Source organism: Rhinolophus sinicus, chromosome 1 (assembly GCF_057876585.1).
Source record: "Rhinolophus sinicus isolate RSI-liver-muscle chromosome 1, RSI-T2T, whole genome shotgun sequence".
NCBI lineage: Eukaryota > Metazoa > Chordata > Mammalia > Chiroptera > Rhinolophidae > Rhinolophus > Rhinolophus sinicus.
The window spans coordinates 54,837,597-54,855,183 of NC_142501.1; the positions used below are offsets into that span (position 1 = coordinate 54,837,597).

Sequence of the window (17,587 nt, forward strand, 5' to 3'; positions counted from 1 at the left end):
CTGACCTTACCAAGAAAACAAGATGCAATGTGACTAAAGAAAGTTGTAACCTAAGAAAAAATTTAGAAAATATGTGTCAGTGCTAGAATACGTCACTGTTCATTCAACAGTGTCCTAGATGCTATATCTCATGGCCCCAGAGGTCAGTTCTCCTGTGGAGGAGGCAAACCATCTCCCCCCTCAAGGCCACCCAACTCCCATTGTTCTAAATCTGCCTTTAGTGACGACTTCAGTTTTCCAGGTACCTTGATAGCAGGATGGGGAGGCTCTGGTAGTTCAGTCACTGAAACTGTAAATTCCCCCACAAGCTAATACATAGACATTCTGGCACACACGTTCATCTCTCATGTGTTTGATTTAGAAATATCTGTTCTCCAGAGCAGATTCAACTTGAGTGCATTGAGAAAATCAATTTCATGTCCCTACAGAGCTATCACTGGGCCACAGTGACCATATCAAGTTACTTCCCTCCTTGGTGGCCCTGACAGCCAGCCACTGCCTTCTACTTCTTTGTCACTCCCTTTTAATTTCACTTAACTACTTCTATATGCTACATTTATAGTTCACAAAGCACTTTCACGTTCTATATTTTATCTTCTTGATGTCTAGAGGTAAATATTCTCATCCCCATTTCACCTCTAAGAAAACTGAGGCTCAGAAAGGTCAAATGACTTGTCCAAGGATCCACACATGCTGTAAGCTATGGATTATTTTCCTTTCACTGCCCCTTAAATACCACAGTAGATGAAACTCAGAATCAACGTTCCTTGTTCTTTCTATCGACCATCATGTTATCCAGACTCTCACATCAGTCCAAACAGGAAGCAGCTCTGATGAAGGGATGACGGGGAGGAGAAATGGAGCTCACCAAGCTGTGCTTACAGAATACTTGTGGATCTAGACTCTCTAGTCCCCTTGTCTCTGCTTGACACTGGAGCTAGGAATATTTTTCCTAATTGGAAGCTATAAAAACTGACCCTCAGAGAAATTGACTGACTTTTTCATGGTCATAGAACCACTGGGAAGCTAATGTTCATTTGTGCATTAGAGCAAGTACTTAGAGTGGTCTAGAGACTAAGCAGCAATGTTACAACAGCCAGATCATCATCATCATTGTCATCACCATTATCATCAAAATTGATATTTAATGAGGGCTCACTATGTGCTGATCATCTTTTTTAAGTCTCACAATAATTCCCATAAGGAAGGCATTATTATCCCCATTTTAGAGATGGTAAAACTGAGGTGCAGAGAGGTCTGTAACTTGTATATTATCGCAGAGCTAGTAAACGGTACTATGGTAATATCCAAACCCAAGTATATCTGAATCCAAATGTCCATGCTTCTGGCCACCATGCTATCCTGTTGTGCTACGGCACCAGTACAGGCTATATGTCCACAAATGAACTTTAGGAATAACCTTAGGAAATCAAGCAGAGCTTTGGGTGGTGGTCTGAAAGAGAGGGGAAATGGATATGCAGCTCTCCATTACCACTCTTGGTTCTTGAACTCCCCAGGCCAAAGTCTATATTCTGGCTGTCGTAGCTGCTGACCCTGCATTACCCACACCCCTCTCATCACTGGCTGTTCCACATGAACAATTACTTTTCCATGCAATACTTTGCCCTCTTCTCAATGTTAAACTCCTCCTTCCCAACCTGATTGCTCACTGCTCTATTAAGAAAGCCTTCTCAGAGGAATAAAACCTGCTACCCTAGTCTCTCCATTTCTCTGTAACATCTCCACCCTCTGGGAAAGAGCTTGTTCTGGTGAAATGTTTAAAGCTAACTGCTGCCTGACCAGTCTCCCATCTTCCTCATGGTGATGTGTCCCAACTCCCCCATAGGCCATGTGGCTCAAGGCCTCCCTTCTTTCCCTCCCACAAAGCACCCATCCCGGATAGGCAGTGCCATGAACTAAGAAATTTAAGACTCATAGAGAATTTCAAATGCAGTTTATTGCAGCCACACAAGGAAATGGGAGTTTAAGATCTCTCCTCAAAAGACAGTCAACTTGCTTACACCATATGTACAAAACCAAAGCAGCACAGAGCTTGCTGCAAGAGATAGGATAGTAAGGAGTCCAGAGCAGGTGTGTTCCCTGCATAACAAAGAAGGGGTGGGTCTAACCAACCCTCATCCGGCGGACTTAGGAGGTGCTTTGAAATGTAATGTGTATAGTAGTGATGGCTGAACTGTTTCTGAGGCAAAGCACAAAGCAGGGTCATAGCCAGAGACTGAGCTTGCCACTGACTTAAAATTTTCTTTAGGAAGCAGAGCAGAAAGGAAAGAGCTGGGGAGGTATGATCAACCAATGTAACCAATCATAGCTTTTTTCTTCAGTAAGGCGGGGACAATTGACCTTGGTCTTGCCAAGCATATTTGGGAGTGACAGAGAAAGAGAGCTAACAGTATAGAGAGCACCTCTTTATCTGGTCCCTCGGGAATAGCTGGTGGAAATAAACTTCACGCTGGAACTGCCACCAGAGGTCTTGGTGCCCCCATAGCTGGATCCCTGGCCTCCAGCGGAGTCCCAGCTGCCTCCGGAGCTCCCGCCGCCGCCAGTACCCCTGCCGCCAGAGCTGCCGCCGCCCCCTCCAGAACCTCCTCTGTGTCCCCCACTGCTGCCTCCGGCGCCGCCATAGCTGCCGCCGCCGCCACCTCCGGAGCCGTAGCTGCCGCCTCCAGAACCGTAACTGCCACCTCCGGAGCCGTAGCTACCCCCGCCGCCGCCGGAGCGGTAACCCCCGCCTCCTCGGCCACCACCTCCACTGATGCTGGAATGGCTGGTGCTCACAGCTGCAAAGGAACACTCAGTTATCTTCAACCCAGCTCCCTTTCCAACCCAGCAAAACCTGCACAGGCCCCAGAAAAATCAGCTTGTACTTACACACACTCACGTTGGGGGCACACTCTCCTGACATCCTGTGGAGGAAGGAATAACAAATCCCTCATCATTGTCCAGCTTTGCAAACCTCTTCCCCAAGCCCTCTCAGCCCTCCCAAAGCTCCCTGTCTGGGTCTTTTCCTTGATTGGAAATCTAATCCAGTCCCCTCTCGCCTCCAAATCTCTAGTATGTTTTTCACAAACAGGGAGACATCGCCATAGAAGTTAGACAAGTGTTGCAGCTAGTGGCGGGTTTCCTTTAAAGGCACTGACTTTAGGCCATATGACATCTGAGCAGCCCAGATGAAGAATACATTTCTCCACTCAAAGCACTTCATAAAGACGCTACAGCCCTCAAAAGAGACGAATGTGTGACCCTGGCTCCCAAAGTGAAACTGAGCCTTCCCCCCCCCCCCACCATCTACCTTTCCTTTCCCCACACCCAGGACGAGCAGCAGTCACATGTTTGCATCTTCAACAGCGGTCAGCTTCAAGGGAGGAAGAACATAAGATGGGGCCCAACTGTCCAGGGTCCCTTTTTCACCTGCTTTCCTCTCCTTCCAGCAGCTTCCTGTAGGTGGCAATTTCCACGTCCAAGGCCAGCTTGACGTTCATGAGCTCCTGGTAGTCACGCAGCAGCCGGGCCATGTCCTCCTTGGCCTTCTGCAGGGCGTCCTCCAGCTCATTCAGCTTGCCCTGGGCGTCTTTGAGGGCATTTTCACCACGTTGTTCAGCATCACTGATGGATTGCTGCAGCCCAGATATCTGAGAAAGGAGAACCCAGCACATTACACACGCTCCGATCACCTAATCCCACCTTGGCCTTCTTATATCAAATTGATCTCTTCAACCCTGTGAGGCCTGTACTCTGGGTCCAACAGAACCACGACAGCTTAAGTCATCTCCTATATTCTCCTGCCTCCAGATACCGTAGCATATCACCATGTTGACTTCCTTAAACACCCTTAAAAGTGATGCAGCAGCCTCTCTTGGTCATGAGTTGAGGTTACTCTACCCCTTGACATTCTTCTAACTGTGTACCCTGAAACCTTCTGGCGGCCTTTCTTCTCATTCACCACTGCGTAAGTCTCACTTTGGGTCATGGGCTAGGTCACTCATGACCATCACTTCTATTTCTCTACTAGGTCATTTTCACAAGTTTCCTTAAAGAGAGCCCTCAGTGATGGCTGAATTCTGGAAATCAGTATAGTCACCAAAAGAACTAGAAATAATACAGTAACCTTGATGTGAACTGCAAGATTCAAAATCAGAAAAATACCCTCCAATTAATTACCTGTGGGTCCCCTTTTCCCCAATCCAGTAGCAGGTGGAAGCAAGTACCTGTTTCTTGACACTGTCAATTTCAGATCTAAGTCTCTGGATCATCCGATTCAGCTCTGAAATCTCCATCTTTGAATTTTTCAAATTGTCCCCATGTTGGCCAGCAGTGACCTGGAGCTCTTCATACTAAAGATGGTGGATCAAGTCAGTTAGATGTGGCAGAGTACACTATGGCTCACGCACACAAATATAAGAGAAAACGCAGGATAGCAAGACAAGACATTTCAGGAAACCTGGCCAGACATTCAGTCCATTCACCTTGCTGTGGTACAGGGCCTCAGCCTCAGCCTTGCTCCTCTGGGCGATCTCCTCATACTGGGCCTTGACCTCAGCGATGATGCTGTCCAGGTCCAGGGAGCGGTTGTTGTCCATGGACAGGACGACATTGGTGTCACTGATATGAGTCTGCATCTGAGACAGCTCCTACAAGACATAATAGTTCAGTGACTCTTGTAGTGTTAACACAAAAAACACCTTAGACAGAGGGAAGGGTCTCAAGATGGAAGGTATAACTGTTGGTGGGAATGCAGACTGGCACAGCTGTTATGGAAGGCAGTGTGGAGGTTCCTCAAAAAATTACGAATAGAATTACCATATGACCCAGCAATCCCTCTCCTGGGTATCTACCAAAAAATCTGAAAACATTTATACGTAAAGACACGTGTGCTCCAATGTTCATTGCAGCTTTATTTACGGTGGCCAAGACATGGAAACAACTAAAATGTCCTTCGATAGATGAATGGATAAAGAAGTTGTGGTATATATACATAATGGAATACTATTCGGCAGTAAGAAAAGATGATATAGGAACATTTGTGACAACATGGATGGATCTTGAGAGTATAATGCTAAGCGAAATAAGTCAGACAGAAAAAGCAAAGAACCATATGATTTCACTGATATGTGGTATATAAACCAAAACAGCAAAAGAACAAGACAAACCAATGAGAAACAAAAACTCATAGACACAGACAATAATTTAGTGGTTACCAGAGGGTAAAGGGGGTGGGGGGTGGGAGATGAGGATAAGGGGGATCAAATATGTGGTGATGGAAGGAGAACTGACTCTGGGTTTTGAACACACAATGGGATTTATAGATGATGTAATACAGAATTGTACACCTGAAATCTATGTAATTTTACTAACAATTGTCACCCTAATAAATTTTTTTAAAAAAGATGGAAGGTATAGCTCTATTCTTCTGGATAGTGGTGGGTTCAGGCTTAAAAGCTCTCCATTTGGGTAAACGTGGTTGAAATTAGAGGACTTACCACTTGGTAGAGCATTGTAAAGAACTCAATTTCTTGACGCAAGTTGTCAACTCTGGCCTGAAGGTCCACCTTGGTCATATAAGCAGTATCCACATCCTAGAGGAACAATAGACATCATGAAGCCATAGTCTTTCCAGGGCAAGTCCCTCTCACCAGCTGTGAGGGGATCTTCCACGTAGAAAAGCTGTTTGGGGCCTTCTCTACACCTTTGTATCACAGGTGGATCATCATCCCTAAATCGCCCCACCCCTAGGATCACAATCACGAAGGAGTTTGCCTGATTTGCTGAGAACTTGCCTCCCCACTTACTACATGAAGTGCTGAGGGATCTGGAGAAGTAGATGCCTGGATAAGTCCAGGTTCATGCTCATGTGGGGGAGGCGGGGAAACTCGACTTCAGCTACTCATCAGGCCCACTTCCTGGTTCTCCACATCTTGACTTCTTTCTGCTTAGTACTTGGACACCTTCTTCTATTGTTTATTTCAGATGTGAGGTCCATCCTACAGAATTTGCTCACCTTTTTGATGGTCACAAATTCATTCTCTGCATTAGTCCGTTTGTTGATCTCTTCTTCATATCTGCAAGGAAATCAGAAGTGAACTCAGAGAAGGTGAGCCCTGAAGTTCTGCTTTCTAGACTAAAATTGGCACTGCCTATCACTGCTTTTGTATTATAAGCCTGGGACATCTTAGCCACCCCTTTCTTTGGAGCAATAAAAACCATTAAGCCCTTTCGAGCTTCTGAAAAGATGAAGATATCTGAAAAGGCCAAATTGATCTGCCTCTAACCTAAGACAAGACACTGTTGCATACTGTTCATTGTCTTCGCTTGTCACAGTCTGGAAATATTTTAGAACGAAAGTCAAGAATTGCCCAGTCAGTTTTCCTTACCTGTTCCGGTAGTCTTCCACCAGGTCTTGCATGTTCTTCAATTCCGTATCCATCCGAGATCGGTCACTCGTCAATTGGTCCATTCTCTTTCTAAGATTATTGATATATGACTCAAAGTAGGGCTCTAAGCTGTGGGTCCTAGTGGAGGTGTCCACCTGCTGCAGCAGCTCCCATTTCGTTTGTAGCACCTGGTTCTGCTGCTCCAGGAACCGCACCTAAGAACACAAGACCCTATAACTCACTGGTGCAGAAGTGGAGTCCTATGGCCACTGAGCACCAAGGGCTACCGCACAGCAAGGCCGTACTTGACTTAGAAAAGAACTTCAATTCCTGTTTTCCTGGCCATGACAAACAGAAAAAATAGGAAAAAGAGGATCGAGTTCGTATGATCTTCATTGTAAAACCCAACTCACTGTTCATTCAGTGAAGCGTTCATTTCCCTGAGAATGGCAGTTAAAGTACTATTTCAGTTGGAACTTTAGAAGGGAATAGCTGCACAAAAACCAAATAGCAAAACACACGTAAAAAAAAAATTACTGCAATTACACTTTGAAACAGGTACATGATGCTTAAGAGATTTGCCTTCCGAATTTTTTTTTAGGTAGGTTGCCGTAAAAATTTGTTTGCATTCCCTGAGCATACACACAGTTCAAAAGTATATGGGGGAAATCCAAAACTGGATTCCAAATCTATTACGGATAACTTGAGTTGGCATTATTGATGATTAATCAAAAAGTGAAAAATGGTTTACATGTTTTTCCAGAGCAGATACTTGGAAGTATAAGTATAAAAATATCTTGACCCTGATCTGGTACCAGTGTAAAATTTCTCAGAGGGCCGACTTCCCCGTCTGACAGCAAAAGATGTTTGGCACTGACTACATACTTCCTATGACAATGTCCGTTGCACTCTGTTTACACTCAACAACTTTTTTATAGTTAGGAAGACTTTTCCAGGGCTCTCATTTGTACCCTCCAGGGTTGAGTTAGCCTCTTTTCTGTTCTCTTCATTCAACATATGTGAGTCCCAATTCAGTTCAAGGGCTGAATTAAAAAACACATTAAGGCGATGTCAAATTCACACACGTTTATGTAGCCCACAGACCCTTTTGTCAGAGAGAGTTGTCATTAGCATCATTCACAAGCATACTTCTAACATATCTCCTAGAAGACAATTTCACAAAATACCTTTTAATCATCTAAACACAGAAAGTTGTGGCTCAAACCCACACATGTCTTGTCTGCGCCCATTTCAAATGGACCAAGAACAGCTCTTCCGGTGCACTGAGCTGATACACTCACCTTGTCAATGAAGGAGGCAAATTGGTTGTTGAGTGACTTGATTTGCTCCCTTTCTTGAGACTTTACTTTTTGGATCTCAGGGTCAATTTCGACATTGAGGGGTTGCAGGAGGCTCTGGTTGATGGTGACTTGCTGTATGCCACCAGGGGGGCAGACAGGCCCAAAACCACCCCCAAAACCACCTCCACCAAAACCACCTCCACTGCCAAAGCCACCACCAAAACCACCACTGCCAAAACCACCCCCAAAGCCAAAACTGCCACCTCCAAAGCCACTGCCACCATAACCACCACCAAAACCACTACGTCTACCTCCTCCAGCCACACTGATGGAGATACTTTTACTGCCACCAAGGTTAACAAGACTTCGACTTCCAAAGCCGCCACCAGCTCCCCCACCACCACATCCTCCACCTGAAAATCTCCCGCCACCTCCTCCACTTCGGCGCACAGAGCAGCTATTGGCCCTGCGCTGGAAGCTGACCACCCCGGCAGACCCAGAGCTGAAGCCTCCTCCACTCCGGTACCCAGACCTGGAACTAAAGTGGCGACTCATGCTGACTTAGAGAGAGTAGGAACAAAGTGAGAAAAGAAAGGAGCAAACACTCCTCTACCCCAAGCACAGAGACTTCCCCTTATATACAGGGAGTGATTGGGCTTGGTCCTCGAGTCAGCGGGATGCAGTGCCACTCAAAGGTTTGACTTGCCTGCAGCCATACAAGAATTTTACGAGCCTCGACAATACAATACAATAAACACAACACACCTCACTCCCAGAATGGCTCTCAAAATTGCTGTGCATGCAAGATTTCTCTTGTAGTTATCACTTTATCAGACAAAATCTCTCTTCAAGTGCTTGCAACTTTGGGAAAATAGGACCCTACATCTGCCACCTGGTACTTCTTGACAGGATTTCATAACCTCCTGTCACAAAGCTATGCAAGTTTCCATTCTTGCCTTGCCCTACTGAGACATTCTGTCCTCGGGCACGGCAGGTACAGTTCCCCATACTTGAATCTCAGAAGGCGCTCTCTCACCCATTTCTGAGATCTGCCCTCCAAACCCCAGAGCTTACCACATGATGTCTCCTGACACAAAGTCAGAGCTTAAATAAGTGAACAATCAAAATAAATCATTTTTATTCAATGTTAGCTTTATAAGTACACTGCCTTAATATTAAAGGAGGAGAAGCTATCATCCATCAAACAGGAGGAATGGGCAGGTGAGCTGGAAGGGCCAGAAGGGAAAGACGTGTCCTTTTCTAAGTGTTCCAGTGATTCCTCTTCCTCAAAGAGACACCAGCCATAGAAAACAGGTGCAAACAAAGGCATGACAAGCATACAAAGCAGTGAGATGAGCAAATAGAAGCTATTTCATACATTTTGTAAAGCAAAGGGGTGGAGGTACAACTTGACAGGTGGCTCAAGTGTCACCCTAGACTATGTGGAAAGATAAATGTAGGTTTAGAAGGGAGTCTGGGAAGCCTGATCGGAGAATCTTAAGTTGTTTCTGGACAATAGTTGTGGCAGTAGTAGTAGTAGTAATAATAGCTAACATGTAACAAAATAAAACCTGACCATAGGAGGGGTGTAAATTATGGGGTCTAACTATCATGTTGCTTTGTACACCTGAAACTAATAAAAAAGTCAAAAAACAAAAAACAAAACTGACCACGTACCAGGCACTGTTCTACACATTCTATACATATTAACTTGATTTTCACAACTTTGAGATTGGTGCTATTATGCTACCCGTCTTTAAAATGAGGATACTGAGGCACAGAGGTTGACTAGCCTGCCCAAGTTTACCTAGATGGTAGGTGGCATGGCTGAGATTTGAACCGAGGATGCCGAGCTACAGTGTGCAAGATCCTAGCCAGCGTGTTGTGTGACAGCACAGCAACTGAATTCAGGGTGTGCTGCCCACTGTGTGTAAAGCCAGACAACATGGGAAGCTGTCCCACTTCAGAGAGCTGCAGGAGGCCCATTTTATCCTTTTGCACACTTGGCTCCAGATACATGCTTGGAAAACATTTCTTCAATTCACTCTGAGAAGGGGAGATTGGAGGCGCAGAGTTCACAGGGAGATTGAGCTTCCATCCAGGTGCAATAGTACCCCGCATGCAGTGTGATGGGCCAGGAAATCCCAGAAGCCTTCCTGGAGAGCAGCATTTGATCAATCTTAATGGGAAGTAGTGGCATTGAGATTGGAACGACCTGAACCCCACACAGACTTTCATTCTGAGGCTTCTTAGAAGTCTGGCATGCTCCCCACACTTGCATATGAATACAGAATTGAAGATTCAGTGTGGAGAAGCCAGTGCCAATTTCAGCTCGCTCTAAGCAATTCTAAGCAGTGAATCATAGACCCGTATGGGTGGTCTCCACTGTGGAATACAAGATATACAGGCAAAAAGGAATCTGTGAAGACTGTCTGGTCCTGTTGCCCTATGGTTCTGAACCAAGACAGCTGAGTGTCAGGCCTCTCCAGCCACTGAGACTTGCCCCTCCTCTTCTCCCCCAGTTTTTGCCCTACACCCTCCTCCAGAAAGTGCCCCTCACCTCTCCACTGCTGCCTCTCCTTCCCTACCATCTCCATGGCACTGTTGTCTGAAACTGTCCTAACAGCATCCTTGGGCTGCTAAGCCACCTATGTCTATGGGAATGAGTAATCCAGATCTTGTTCCTGAGTAGGAACAATGGGACTACCTGGGATAGTCTTGGCGTGGTAATGACTGTTGCCTAATTGTCTTCTCACAGGCAATCCAAATTATTTCAGTTCAGCACACTCCCTCATGAGCCGTATCACACTGCGCAATTGATTCCTTCTAGCATTTTGGAGGGGTGTGCATATGTGTATGTATGCATGTGTGTATTCATCCTCTCACCGCTGCCAGCCAACAACAAATCTTTGCAGTGATTCATGCTTCCATCCTCAAACTAAGAAACCAACAGAGAGAAAAATCAAAGAGGTGAACGGTCAGGTAACCGACAGAAATTTGCAGAGCTATATGACTTCTAGCTGCTACCATGAGGAGAAAAAGACACCGGAACTAGGAAGAACGAGAAGACATAAAAATCACTACTGGCTTGTATTTGCATAGCTCACCTCACCAAGAACACACACAAATACTGTCCCTACAAGACCCCTGAGAACTAGACAGTGGGGCTATTTTTAATCCATTTTACAAAACAGAAGACTGAGGATCAGAGAGATGAAATGACTGGCTTAGACATTAGAGCTGGGACAAGAACCTGAGTTTTCTGGTTTCGATTCAAGTGTTCTTCCTCCTAAACTGGAGAAGAGGGTCAAGAACAAGCCACTGGAACTGGCTCTCATAAATGAGGGCACAGAGAATCACAGCATATTCCCGTCTACAGGAACTCAAAGGTCCTCACCATCGGACCTACCTATCGAAGGAGAGAGGAGCCAGATCCAAAGAAGCCAAAAACATGTCTCCAAGTCATGCAATCGATGCCTGGGGAATCTTCCAATTTCTGAACCAAACTCCTATTCTCTTTCCACTGCTTACTTTTGAGGCACCCCAATCGGGCTGGAAACTGCCCTGCTGCCAGTTAACCAAGCTCATCATTTTCTGTGTCGCCAGGGTTGTGGAGGGTGTGTGGTGACATTAAAGTGGGAGAAAGGTGTGAACCACACACTCATTCCTGGCTTGTTTGTGTACTCCGAAGTTATAAAATAAAGGCAAAATGAAAATAAAAACGAAATGAAAGAGGAAAGAGGCATTACTATCTGCAGAAAACAACCAGGTGCGAGGAGCTACCTCTCATTTAAACATCACAAAAAGTCCACAAAATGGTAGTTATTAGCCTCATTTTAAAGGAAAGACAACTTAGGTTCACAGATACGTGCCCAACTCCCTCAGGTGGTAAGTGACAAGCCAAGTTTATCAGACGCCGGGTACATGCCTGCCTTCGTCCCGCAGGCCCCCCCTTGTCAACAGCCTGCATCACCTACAGCTTTCCTGATCACCTTCTCATCGAGCCTTACACCTTGACTTTTCCCCTCCCATGCTTTGCTGAGGGAGACGCTTCAGTCCTCTTCTGCCCCTTTTCTCTGTTCCTCTCCGTCTTCCAAACCCACTTTTCTCTTCTCTTCTCTGAAAGACCTTCCAGTTGCCTTGGCAACTCTCTTCAAACTCCTATCTATAGTCTAGCTCTGGAGCCACCTAAAGGTTCAATTCCTGAGCATTTGGGTCTGGATCTGGTTTTGGTCCATCAGGCCTTGAGGGCAAATGCCAACATCTCCTCTGCTCCCCGGGGCACTGGATAGGCTGGCTCTTCCAGGGAGTTTTCTTCGATTAACACTACTCAGCTGTTCCGTTGGTTTCTTTTTCTAAACTCAAGTTGCTACCAGATTCAAGTGTGTATTTATATACCAATGGGCTCATTTTCGTATGTGTGTGTGTATGTGTGTGGGCACAAGTGTGTGTGTTTTCTGGTCCCTCAATTGCTCCGTAAGCCTTTTAAAAGCAAGTCCTCTGTATCCTTGGGTGCCCTCCCAGCACCTCTGCTTTCCCCAGCCTCCCACATGGTCCCCTGCACTTGAGGGGTACCCCCATCAGTGCTGGATAACAGAAAGCCAGAGTACCTCCCACCCCAAGGACAGACACACACACACACCCCAGAACTGGTCGTGGAGATGGGGCTGTCAGAGGCAGGCCACGGCAGGGACAGGTGTGGTGGTTTTGAGAACTTTTGGGGGGATGGGACTAAGGAAAAAGTTGAAGAGACGCAAGCAGTGACAAGCCACCCAGCCCTGTGGGACTCCACCAGGAACGTGGGAGAAGGAAATTTCAGGGGCCTGGGGAAAGCTGAAACCTGGGAGGCATAAAGGAGAATCATAAACAATGGGGAGGCGGGGTGAGATGTTGAAAGCTGGCAGCCAGCAGAGGAGGGGCCAAGGCTTCTTATACAGGAGGCACAGGTACAGAACGAGGGGCAGCTTGTTCAGGGTAGACAGCAAAGAAGGAAGCGCCCAGGAGCCACTCACTAGTAGTGCTGAGCAGAGTACAGCCCGGAAAGGAGGAAGCACGCAGGAGAAGGAGGTGCATGTTGTCTTACTTTGAGGCATGGAGTCATCCAGATGGGGCCCCACTCCTGACAGCAAATTTGTAGCTGTGCGACCGTAAGCAGGTCATTTGCCCTCTCTGAGCCTAGGTTTCCTCGTCTGTGAAATAAGGACTGAATCTACCTTACAGGAAAATTGAAGTGCGGTGGATAATAGGTAGAGGGAGGAGGAGGGATTCTCTCTCACCCTTGTACTTAGACGGACGCAGAAAATGATCTAACTATTAGGTAAAGCTTTCGAACAAGCCCCTGGTGCACTGGACACAGTGGAAAGACCCAGAAAGAAAATTTAGGTTCTTGAAAAGAGGACAACTTTTAGGAGAAGGCCTTCAGGGGACCATAAATCTGTACTAGGGAAACCAGGGGCCCATCGCATACAGGAAGGCTTGCTGAGCACACCTGAAGCAGAAGAAAGTGAGGCTAGACTCGGAATTACGCCCACTGTGGAATGCCTGCTCGGCAGGGTGGGGATGACCCCCAGGGCTAAGCACACTGGGACAGGTATGGAAGCTGGGCCACACACTCTGAGTCCTTCATAAGCCCATCAGGCCTGGCACTGGGACATTCAGAACTGACCCTCCATGCTGGAGAACCTGCCAACGTCCCAAGTGCCGAGCTCAGCCTTGTAACAGAACATTGATCAACCCAAAGACATTCAGTACCCTGCACTGATCAGGAAACTGATAAAACCAGGGCAACAGAGCCAACAAAATCACGGGGGCTATACTGAGCTGGGAGAGAGACTGTCGAAGCACACAGCTCATAATTTGAAGACACATCCTGGGCCACTTGGCTGGGAATTGAGTGTGAGGCATCGGTCTTGAGAGATTTCCTTAAACCAAGGACTCCCCAGCCCAGAAACGCACCTTGTCCTAGGTCAGACAGAGTTGGAATTTTATGAAGTCAATGGTTGTTCCTCCTGTTCACCATGTTCCCAGATTGAAATCTATGTAGATGAGAAGCTGGTGGAATTAAATTTAGATTCCCAGAGTACTCCGCCCTGCGGTGGCTCTAAGAGGGAGGAGCAGCTGGCAAACTACCCTGGGAATCCTGCTGCCCTGAGTGCTGTTCCTGCTTCCCCTCTGTTGATTAATGGATGGGCCTGCTTCGTTCTCCCTCTGAGTATCTGCCTTGTGGGAATAGCATTGACCAGAAGCAGGGACAGAGTGCTCCATGATCCCTAGAAGGACCACAGAGCCCCCACATATGGTCTCCCTAGCCCTCTCTCAGGGCCAGTGAGAATCATATGAGATAATGCATGTAGGAGCATTTTGTATGTGGTAAAGGGCTAGGGAATTGCTCATTGTTCCCAATGGAATTGCTTCTTACCTGTAACAGGAATAGTGTTTATCCCAGGAAACCTCTCCTGGTATCGTTCAGTGCTATTCCCCATTGCTCAGGCCCAGAATATCACATCACGACTTCTCATTTAGACTCCAAGATCCTCCTTGATTAACTCCCTCTCCTTGGCCTTCGTTTCTCACACCCCTACTCTGTGGAATCTCTGTTCCAATATTCCTAGAACTCAGACATATGACTATGACTGAGATGGTGGAGGCTTCTGAAGAGAAAAGACCGGTCCATGTTTTCTGAGACAACCCTAATTCCTGTGCAGAAGGAGAAAGATGGGAAAGTTGACCTCAGGTTGGCCTTGACCTTGTGTTTTATCCCAGAGCCAACGTGGATTCCCTAAGAACATCCTACACACAGGCATGTACAGGGATAATCAAATCATACCCTGTAATAGTTCTAGTGGTGCCAGAAAACTTGGGTTCATTTTACAGTCCTAGCTAGAGCCCTTGGTCTCTCTATGACTTGATCCTTCCCTGGCATCTGATTTTAATTTTCCCAAATATAAAATAGAGACTAGGATTCCTTTTTTCTCAGGCTCCATCACATGAATTCTTAAGGCAGCAAAGACGTGAAGTGTTGCCATACGCATATCCCCACCCATGTTTCGTGTCCTCTCTCAACCTTTGCCAAGAGATTAGCCAACCTCTTCTTGAAATGTGTTAACTCCCCACATGGCCTCTCCTATCTCAGGATTAATAAAAAGGTGCTTCTTATATTGAGACAAATCTGCTGCAGTTCCAACCTGTCCCTGTGGATCATCAGCTAAGCTGAACCCCGTCTCTGCTAGGGAAACTCTTCAGATCTTTGCAGTTAGCCATCACGTCTCCCCCGAGACTTCTCCCCTCCAGGGCCTTCCACTGTCCTCACGTGGCCGGGATTCTCATTCACCACCACCACCGCCCTGGCCACTGTCCTCTGAATGGGCTCTTATTTAGAAATCCTCAGAGTGGTCTGATTGCAAAAGAGCCAAAGCAAGCTCTGCACACTACTCTCTTCCTGGTCCCCATGCATAGCCCCAGCAGCCACCACACCCTATTGGTTCTCATGTGTTGTCACTGTCAGCTGAACACTCTAAATTATCATGTTTACACCCTCTGCTGTTTACCCCTGTCTTCCTGTCCTGGTCCTCATGCTCTTGCTCTTTGATTTCAAAGTGTAAGAACTGCTTATCTGTCTGCCCCCTCTCTCCTTCCCGTCAGGCAGCCCCTCATCGACCTTTCCCTTTCCCAGCCCCTCCCCCCACAGGCCTGCTGCCAAGACAAGTGAGGGGGCAGGAACTTCTCAGCGAGAACGGAGGGGTGTGCCTGAGAACACAATGCCTTATCCATACGAGCTGTAGTCACATTTGAGTGATGCTCATATCCAAGATCTATCTGTATTCCTTCAGGGCATGAGAAAGTAGGTCACATCTTTTTTATCTTGTTATTAGTTTCAGGTGGATAAAAACAACATAATGACTAGACATTTACACCCTCGCAAAGGAATAACCCCAACAAGTCTACTGCCCCCCTGACACTCACTGTGCACAGCTATTACAATACCATTGACTATATTCCCTGTGCTGTACTTTACATTCTGTGACTATATTCTTTTTAAATTATAGTTGGCATTCAATTCCATTTTATATTAGTTGCAGGTGTGCAGCACAGTGGTTAGGCATTTATAGAATTTATGAAGGGATCCACCCATAAGTCTAGTACCCACCTGGCACTACACATAGTTTTTACAACATTATTGACTGTATTCCTCTTGCTGTATTTCACATCCCCGTGACTATTTTATGACTACCAGTTTGTACTTCCTAATCCCTTCACCTTCTCACCCACCCCCGTCCCATCTAGCAACCATCAGTTTGTTCATTGTATCTATGAATTTATTTCTGTTTTGTTTGTTCATTTATTCTGTTTTTTAGATTCCACATATAAGTGAGATCATGTGTTTTTTTTCCTTTCTCAGTCTGACTATTTCACTTAGCATAATATCTCATCCATGTTGTCGCAAATGGTAAGGTTTCGTTCTTACTTGTGGCAAAGTAATACTCCATTGTATATATGTACCACAATCTCTTTATCCAATCTTCTACCGATGGGTATTTCGGTTGTTTCCATATTTTGGCTATTGTGAATAGCGCTGCAGTAAACGTTGGGGTGCATATATCTTTTCTAATTAGTGTTTTGGATTTCTTTGGGTAAGTACCCAGGAATGGAATTGCTGGGTCATTCAGTAGTTCTATTTTTAATTTTTTGAGGAACCGCCATAATGTTTTCCGTAGTGGCTGCACCAATTTGCAATCCCACCAACAGTGCCCCATGTTTCCCTTTTCTCCACATCCTCACCACACTTGTTGTTTGTTGATTTATTGATGATAGCCATTCTGACAGGAGTGAGGTGGTATTTTATTATGGTTTTTATTTGCGTTTCTCTGATGATTAGTGACATTGAGCATCTTTTCATATGTCTATTGTTCATCTGTATGTGTTCTTTGGAGAAATGTCTCTTCAGGTGTTCTGCCCATTTTTTAATTGGATTGTGTGATTTTTTGGTGTTGAGTTGTATGAATTTTTTTATAAATTTTTTGCTATTAACCCCTTATCAGATGTATCATTGGCAAATATCTTCTCCCATTCAGTAGGATGTCTTTTCATTTTGTTGATGGTTTCCTGTGCTATGCAAAAACTTTTTAGTTTGTTGTAGTCCATTTGTTTATTTTTTCTTTTGTTTCCCTTGCCCAAGAAAATATATCAGTAAAAATATTACTAAGGGTAATGTATGAGAGTTTACTGCCTATGTTTTCTTCTAGGAGTTTTGTCATTTCAGGTTTTACATTTAAGTTTTTAATCCATTTTGTGTTTATTCTTGTATATGGAGTAATAAGAGGGTCCAGTTTCATTTTTTGCATGTATCTGTCCAGTTTTCCCAGCACCATTTATTGAATAGACTAGCTTTACCCCAACATAAGTTCTTGTTTTCTTTGTCATAGACTAAATGACCATATAGGCATGGATTTATTTCTGGACTCTCCATTCTGTTCCATTGATCCATGTGTCTGTTTTTATGCCAGTACCATGCTGTTTTGATTACTATGGTCTCATAGTATAATTTGATATCAGGAAGCGTGATACCTCGAGCTTTGTTCTTCTTGCTCAGGATTGCAGTGGCTATTCGGAATCTATTATGGTTCCATACAAATTTTAAGATTATTTGTTCTAGTGCTGTGAAAAATGCCACTGATAGGGATTGCACTGAATCTATAGATTGCTTTGGGTATTATGGACATTTTAACTATATTAATTCTTCCTATCCATGAGCATGAGATATGTTTCTATTTATTTGTATCTTTTTTAATTTCTCTCTTCAATGTTTTATAATTTACTGAGTACAGGTCTTTTAGTTCCTTGGTTAAATTTATTCCTAGGTATTTTTTATGCAATTATAAATGGGATTGTTTTCTTAAT

At 45.2% G+C, this 17,587-nt stretch overlaps 1 protein-coding gene across 1 annotated transcript; it reads right to left on the reverse strand.

The window, feature by feature from the left end:
• Window positions 1–1,937: 1,937 nt before the first annotated feature.
• KRT1 (keratin 1) lies at window positions 1,938–8,302 on the reverse strand. Its single transcript, XM_019724501.3, has 9 exons — window positions 7,691–8,302; window positions 6,390–6,604; window positions 6,017–6,077; window positions 5,499–5,594; window positions 4,485–4,649; window positions 4,227–4,352; window positions 3,430–3,650; window positions 2,890–2,924; window positions 1,938–2,798 (listed from the first exon to the last, which is right to left on the reverse strand). The coding sequence occupies exons 1-9, from the start codon at window positions 8,243–8,245 to the stop codon at window positions 2,428–2,430; spliced, it is 1,845 nt and encodes a 614-aa protein (XP_019580060.1). The 5' UTR covers window positions 8,246–8,302; the 3' UTR covers window positions 1,938–2,427.
• Window positions 8,303–17,587: the final 9,285 nt, after the last annotated feature.